General features: G+C 39.0%; 3 protein-coding genes across 3 annotated transcripts in view; 1 reads left to right on the plus strand and 2 right to left on the minus strand.

Annotated features, from left to right (window-relative positions):
* Positions 1 to 702, minus strand: part of LOC104818730 (protein PXR1-like) — a 2,538-nt gene extending 1,836 nt beyond the window's left edge. The window contains exon 1 of the mRNA XM_010548436.1: positions 411 to 702. Coding sequence (XP_010546738.1) covers positions 411 to 619 — 209 coding nt within the window. The 5' untranslated portion in view covers positions 620 to 702. The remainder of the gene's footprint in view (positions 1 to 410) is intronic.
* Positions 703 to 1,127: 425 nt separating this feature from the next.
* On the minus strand, positions 1,128 to 3,588 carry LOC104818732 (probable pectinesterase/pectinesterase inhibitor 21). The gene is made up of 2 exons (XM_010548437.2): positions 2,420 to 3,588; positions 1,128 to 2,328 (listed from the first exon to the last, which is right to left on the minus strand). Exons 1-2 carry the CDS (start codon positions 3,423 to 3,425, stop codon positions 1,334 to 1,336), a joined length of 2,001 nt encoding a protein of 666 aa, XP_010546739.1. The 5' UTR covers positions 3,426 to 3,588; the 3' UTR covers positions 1,128 to 1,333.
* Positions 3,589 to 6,036: 2,448 nt separating this feature from the next.
* LOC104820093 (zinc finger protein GIS-like) lies at positions 6,037 to 6,903 on the plus strand. The gene has a single exon (XM_010550466.1). The coding sequence runs from the start codon at positions 6,037 to 6,039 to the stop codon at positions 6,901 to 6,903; it is 867 nt and encodes a 288-aa protein (XP_010548768.1).
* The last annotated feature ends 1,122 nt before the right edge of the window (positions 6,904 to 8,025 follow it).

Consider the following 8,025-nt stretch of genomic DNA (forward strand, 5'->3'; position numbering starts at 1 on the left):
TTTTTAGAAGAGCTCAACATACACGACCTAGATTAAGAGTTTCATCCTTCAATCATGATGAAGAACATGTTTCGGCAACAGCAAAGAGATTAAACGTTAATCCACATTCCATAAGACAAAGCGAGAGATTACTTGCTAAACTCAAAAAAATTTATGAACTTTAGGATTAATTGCTCAAGATTGCAATGTAAATCGATCCGTTTCGTTCTTCTAATTCCCCTCTTGAATCTCCTACATGGTTCCATCTACAATTTTCTCATCCAGATCCCGGGAAGCCAGCAAGATAAAGCTAACCACGACCAATTCGAAAGCTAGACAAAGCAAAGATCACCAAAATGCTCAGAAACTAGAAAGAACCAAAAAATCCAAACCCGACCAGGAACCTAGGGATTTTCATCAAATCCACAAACCTGGAAGAATCGGAATAGCAAGAAGAATACGAGGAATCATCGGAGTGATGGCGTCTACGGCGTCGTTTCGTGCTGGACCGGCTCTTCCTCAGAACCTTGAGGGAATCCCTGTCCCTGTCGGTCCGGCGATTGCGACGGCGACGGCGATCGCTGCGGCGGCAACGAGAGTCTGAGGAATCGGAGGACGAATCGGACGATCTAGCCGCCATTGATTTTGCCTTGTCCGTCCCGAAGAGGATCTAAAGAAGCTCGAGAACAAATCCCAATTTAAGGATTTGCTCTTACTATTTATGTAGGAGAGAAATCTTCGGAGTCCGGACAAATTTTAGGGCTTATCTGATCTAATTTAAACTTGAGTCGCTTTAACATAAATATCTAAAAGTAAAAGTACTGAATTTCTATAATATATTATAATTTTTTTTTATTTAATGAGGATATTTATAATTGACTTATTGACTGCCGGGTAAATCTACCACTTGTATGAGGCAGGCAGCGGTCAAAGTAAATGTATAGATGCTAATCATTCATGTTTTCCTAACCATTTACCATAACGTGAAATCGGGGATTAGGAATACATCTAGTTTCTATCCCAAACCAATTTAATCAATGGCTTATTATTTAAACATATGTATTTAATTAAAGATCAATTTATATTAAAAGGGGCATAAATAATCGAGAAATGGAGGGGAAACATCTAAAAATGCATTAAAAAAAAGATGAGCTAATTAATAATATAATAAAATATATAAACAACATTCGACACACGCGAAGATTTAAACATTGATTTTACAATTCTAAAAAACATCATCCCCCATCAATTTTGGCAGACACCGTTCTTCTGAAAATCTTAAAAGTTTTTTTTTTCTCTTTTTCAAGAAAAAGAAGGAAAAAACATATTTTTGTAAGTCGCACGCTATAATATCTTAGGTAGACTTAGACGCGAAGGATGGTGCCTTCTTTGCAGAGGCGGTCGGGGCAGACGCCGCCGCCCGAGAAGCCGAGCGTCTTTTCCCCTTCTTGGCAGGTCGCGGAGCGGGAGCCGGAGCCTGAACTGGAGCCTGAACCGGAGCCGGAGCCGGAGCGGTCGCAGCCTTTGAACGCTTCTTCTTCCTTCTCCCTAGACCCTTCCGCTTAACCGGACCGATACTTGCCGATCCGGCTGTGCCGTCAGAAGCCCGCACCATCCCCCCGCTCGTAGCCGAGCCGGTCGGAGCTGAACCGGTTCCGGAAAGAAGACCGGGTGTGTACGGTACACCGGTTGCAGGAATCCAAGAATCGCCTTGGATGAACTTAGCCGGAGTGAACTGATCGATATCTTTGCTGGTCAATTTCTTGATACCGGCCCAAGTGACCCGGCTAGCGAGATCTGAACCGGGACCAGTGTTCTGGATTTCGGAGTAGAACAGGGTCTTGAGACCGAAATCGGCGTTCCATGGCTGCCATCCTTGAGGTTGGACGAAATCCGGGATGAATGTGTTCATGATGATGGTTCTTGAGTATTCCTTCCATGGCCTTCCGAGGTATGCCTTGGAACTTGCCTTCACGGCCAAGTAATCGGGTTCGCCCTCGATCCTGCAACCTTGGAACACGAACCCTGTCGGTTCCCTCGGGTCCTGACGTCCGTGAGCTGTTATCGGGCAGGCTTGGTTCGGGAGCGGCTTCCTGACAAGGAGCGTACAGTTCTGGAAAACGGTGGCCGAGTCACCGAACAAGAAGTCGATGGTTCCAGAGATGGTGCAGTCGCGGAAGAACTGACGGTGGGAGTGAGTGTAGAGCGTGTCTTGGTATCCGTCGAATCTGCAGTTGTGGAAAACGGCCATATCGGATTGAACTCTTACTGCCACGGCCTGGTGCTTGATCGCTCCTGCCGTGTTCTCGAACCCTATGTTCTTGGCAATGAAGTTGTCCCCAATAATGGCTGCAGACCCAAAAATAAACTCCATAAGATTCATTCAGAAAACATCGTTAAGATGACGCAAGAGAGAGAGATTTTCCATGAGATATCGTACCGACGGTTTGGGTACGGAAAGTGGTGATACCGTCCTTGAAACCTTTGTCACCGGAGATGATGGTCTTGTCCGGACCGTCACCGATGAAGACAAGATTCGTCATGCTTCTGTTAACCTGAATATACTCCTTGTAAAGACCAGCCTTGATGTGAACCACGAACGTCGAGTTCCTCTTCTTAGGGATGTTGTCCAAAGCCTCGTTGATCGTCTTGTACTGACCGCTCCCGTCTTGAGCCACGACGATGTCGGGTTTCACCTCAGTCGCGGCCAGTAGATGCCGAGAACGTGGACCAACCCACGAAGGGTAATCGCTAGACAACAACCTACGACTGTTCAGACCAGGTATATCCAACTGGCCGACAAAGTTCGACATCTCGCTCACCATTGCCAAACCATTGTGGGTCAACTGGATCGCTGTCTTCAACGCCTTTTTCATCGTCTCCCCGGCATTTCCCTGAGTCTGTTCGAACCCTTCGAGACACGTGGTCTCGTGGCTGATCGCAGCGCTGAGCCAGATCCTCAGATTGATCAAGGCCTCGTCCAGTTTGTGGAACTCGAACTTGCCCAGTTCCTCGAACGAGCTCTTGAGCTCGTCAATGGCGTAATTCATAAGCTCCCTGCACTGATCAAGCGCCATTTTCGTCCGCGGATCCTTCTGAAGCTCCACCAGCGTTTGCGATTTCTTCGCGGCCTCCGCGATTTGCTTCATCGTCACGTCAAACGCGGTTTTCACCAGCTCCATCGGGTCTGTCGTGTTCTTGGCGTTCTTCGTCAGCGTCTCCTCGCACGTCTTCTTGTAATCCGTCGGTGCACACACCTCCTTGATGGCCTTAACCGACGCCGTTATCTCTCCGTTACCGCCGGTTTTCTTGTCGGCGTTATCGCTCTTGTTCATGCTGACGCCTACCGTGACGGCGACAACCATCGAGATTAGAAGAACAGAGGAGATGGAGATAATAACGTATCTCTTCCTCTTCTTAGAATCATCGTTGTGTTCGTACGACATTTCTGTCTGAAAAAACAAATCAGAAGAGAGAATCAAGAAGGAAAAAAAAAACAGTTCTGTCTTTTTCTTTTTCTTTTTTTCTTTTTTTTTTTTTTAATTTTTAAAAAATATACGGACTCCCCTTCGAAGCCTGTGTTAGCCTCCTTAGGAGTTCGGATTATTGCATAATTGTTGGAATGACGAATTTATAAAGATAATTTCGTTTCCGAAAATTACAGATTTCGCTATTATGGTTGTTCTTGGACGTGAGGCTTGGCGGGAAAATCGATCTTAACAGAGACAAGAATAGGTTCTCCCATATGTTTGCGGTTTGGTTTCTGTCTTTATTTTTTTTTTCTCTTGAATTTCTAAATAGGGAAAATCAGCAGAAAACTCTTAAATTAGAGGGATTAATACCGGATTAATTCAGTGTCTAAATCGTGTTCAATTCACCAATCCACGACTAATGTATATTGACTTCAACCAAGATAGAATTTTACTAAATTCGTGTGTTGCTTTTGGATGAATTATAGATGGTATTAACCAATTTTTTTTTTACAAGTTTCGTAAATAAGATAGATTTATACCGTATGGTCCGTATCATTTGAAAGATGTATACGAATAAAAAAATTGTTAAAGGTACATACTTTTAAAAAAAATAAATTAAACTAAAATCCACGTGTTTTCAAGATTTTAATCGGTACTTTTGGGTTCTGTATTTTTCTTTTCTATTATTTGCACCTCCCCCTCCCTTTTTTGGGCGTTTTTTCCAAACTTAAGGCTTTTGATGATAATTTGATATTTTTTCGGATTAATTATCGTATCATATATTATTTTTGTGTCATAAAAAATATAAATGTATTCTAGTAATTCATGACTAATAACAAATCATTGACTTGTAACTAATTGTTTAGGTTTGGTATTCCATTTACTTAAGTCGACTAATCTTTATATTTACAAGAAACTGTCTAATGTTCTTATATTTTGTTGATTGATTTTAATCTGATATTAGATTTTATTCAAAAAAACTGTTATATATTATTCAATTTTATTTAATTCAGTTCGATTATATATATATATATATAGTTGAATAGAAATAATAAAATTAATTGTCAAAATAGACCAAGATGTCTAATTTCGAGATTATTTTCTCAAAAAAGCTAATTGGGTGTAGAATAAGAACAAGAATAAAAGAGAATATTCCGATGATGAAATTGAAACAGAAAGGGTAAGTCATCACTAAATCTTTTGACCGACCAAAACTGTATGCCCTTATCTCTTTCACCCACAGAGAGTTTCGAGAGTTTCCATAATTCGGACATGCAAAGTTGACTATGGGGATTTTACTTCCGCTTAAGCGTTATTGCATAAAGAATTAAACTTGGAACAAATAAATTATTTTTTCTTTTTTTCTAAATTTCTTTCCATTTTTTCACATATGCCCTTTTTTCTAATTTTGTAAACTGATGCCAAATTTTATAAAAGTCCAGTCCGAGACAATTAATAAAAAAAACGAAAGGAGATATTAGTCAAATCATCATCAATCCAATTTTATATACATATATATATATATAGTGGATGGATAAAAAAATCATTTATTAGAATAAATAAAAAAATTAGTTATGCATCAACTTGTAGGAAAATTAATAATATTTTCACTAAACTTTATAAGTTTTATCTGGAAAATTGGAGCGCGGTCTCATATGCTTTTATATAGAATTATAATTTTTTAAAATGTAAATGCATTTTGCGTCAAAATATCATAATCTAAGAATTCTTTTTGTATTTTTCCTAATAAGACACCTCGGAGCCAATTGAGATCGGTCCAAAATTTTATAACCTAATGAGCAATTTTTTTTCTTTCTTTATCTTTTAATTGGGGAGGAAATCTAAGGGGGATAAGCAACTCATTCGTAGCTGTATTTGTTTTGTATGTCGCCAATAAAGCTAATTATCAAGCTTTATGGTTAATTTTCCATATTGGTTTCACCTATATACATTAATTTTGTAAAAAAAAAATGTGAATATTCTCTGTATTGTATCAATGCATTTCCATTTGGAACAATATCCGATAAAATATCGTTACAATTCCATGAGAATTAAAAAAAATGGCACCGATTAATAATCACAATGTCTTTACATTACAAAAGACGAACATTTTGCTTGAAAATTATACATTTCGAATTTGCATAGATGAAATATAACGGACGGTAATAGACGAATACTTTTTTTTTAATTTTATATCTTAAACGGGGAGAAATTTCTAAGTTTATTGATTTTATTTATTAAGAGATTGAGCGTGGGATACACATTTTAAATGAATTGATATAATGTGAACAGTTACGAGCTGGAATATTATGTATTATATAGGGAAAATTATGTCAGAAAGAGCAAAAGTAAGATGTTTTAAGAAATATGAAAATAACATTCGGTCATTTGCTCATAAGGTGTAAAAATACGAGTTCCTCTTGTTTAGGATTTCAATGGTGTAGTAAACTTTGAGATTTCATTCCATATATTATCGTGAACATATATATATATATATATGTATATAAACCTCTCGAATCTATAACATAATACGCATTAGATACATATATATTTCGTTTTTTATATTCACCATCCCCACACATATATGGAGAGCCAAGTGGTTTCCATCTCGTCTTCTTCCGATTCTTCCTCGACCAAACTGGTTGTGGCAGAGAAAGATTCGACCAAACCCAACAAGGTGGAGCCTGGGGCGATGAATCCGAAACCCGGGTTTCAGATCTTGTCTAGGGACAGGATCCAGAACCATCATTTGGGGTGGGGAGAGGATCACCGCCACCACCATCAGGAGGGGGGGAGCTCTTCGAGATCTAGGGTTTACACCTGCAATTTCTGCAAGAAGGAGTTCTCTACTTCCCAAGCCCTAGGTGGCCATCAAAACGCTCACAAACAGGAACGGGAGTGGGAGAAGAAGCGCAAGCAGATCGAATTGGAGTATCCTAGCCTCGCTTTTTTACATCCCTATTTGAATAGATCGCCGTTCTCGAGCGGATCTTGGATTAACAGTTTATCATATGATAACCATCTTGGTTCGCGTTTTGATGCTTTTTTTCAAAAACCCAGTTTTTATACTCCGGCCAATAATACCGTCGGATACAGCTCGGGATACGGCACCCTGGCCATGGTTCCCCGTGTCCCTCCCGCCGCCGATAACAATCGGGTTTTCGCCGGAAAAGATCTTGTCCTGAACGACGATGATTTCTCAAAAAACTTGTTTCCTAGCAATGGTTTTCCAAAAGATCTTCATTCAAATGATGTTTTGCCAAAAGATTTCGCTCTTCGTAGCAATGTAGGATCGTCGAAAAGCTTATTCATCGGCGATGGTCGCTCGAGAAATCTCATCTCGATCTTTGGAGGAAACAGCTCTACTACCGACAAAGATCTCGCCGACAAGGAAGATGTTCAACAGAAGAATGTTTGCGCCAAAGAATGGGGGCAAGATTTATCTCTCTAGATAGATTTAACTCCACATTGTTTAGCGTTTCTCTGCCTTTTTTTTTTCTTTTTGCAAATTGAGGTATATAATGTTATATATATCTCCCCACATTATTGTTTTTTTATTTTCGCTTTTTTTTCACCACATATGATAGTTACTTGTCTGTACTATATCGTTCTTCTAATTTCATCAATGCATTCGGTTAAATTTTAATTTTGCTTTGCATTCGTATTCATACATATAATCCTTTTTTCATGATCTTCTTGCAAACGTTTTCTACGTTTTTTTTTTTGTTTTAGAGATAAATATTATTTGCATCCAAATATGTTATGGATTTTTATTGTCCTTTTACGACCAAAACCTACGGAACTCTTACCTTGTCGAGAAAACCGCTCACACCAATATATATTACCGCTGCACGGAAAACCGCGGATATGGATGTCGTCATTTATGAAGTGCGTGTATATATGTGTGTATTTCTGTGTATATATGTATGTATAAGATAATATTTCTATAAGGGTAAATACTCTCCTAATAATGTATGTATCTGTATACCTGTATAGATGCGAGGAAATCATCTGTACCAGCGGCGTTATCTGCATATTCCACATATCGAAAACATTGTATTCATCGAAATGTATGATTATATTTACGATCGTTGTGAAATTACAAATTGAAATGTATCCAAATTATGATTCGAATCCAACATCTTTGAAAGGTGTACGGTACCAATATCCAGATCGAGGAGCCCTCGTTGAACATTATGTGGATCGGTTTTGCTCGATGAACTCAGATGATTCTAGCTCATCCCTCCGACGATTCTTTGTGTTGTTCATCGAGATTTCATACCAAACATACCGAAAAAAAACGAGAAATATGTTTTTGTTCGATGAATTCGGGATGATATTTATCTCTCTTTGAGTTTGAACGAGATATATATATTTTGTGATATATGTTCCATTTGTACAAAGTTACTTGGTGATCTTATTCGAAGTTTGAGATCGGAAAACACGGTCATATGGTGCGAAATTCTCGCTCTAACGGTTACACGAAAAGAAAATACGATCCTTAGATTTATATTCCCTTTTTACAACGAAGATATTTGCGCCTTTGGCTCGACTGGTTCTCGTGATCTACACG

Source organism: Tarenaya hassleriana, unplaced genomic scaffold (assembly GCF_000463585.1).
Source record: "Tarenaya hassleriana unplaced genomic scaffold, ASM46358v1 Cleome3, whole genome shotgun sequence".
NCBI classification, from domain to species: domain Eukaryota; kingdom Viridiplantae; phylum Streptophyta; class Magnoliopsida; order Brassicales; family Cleomaceae; genus Tarenaya; species Tarenaya hassleriana.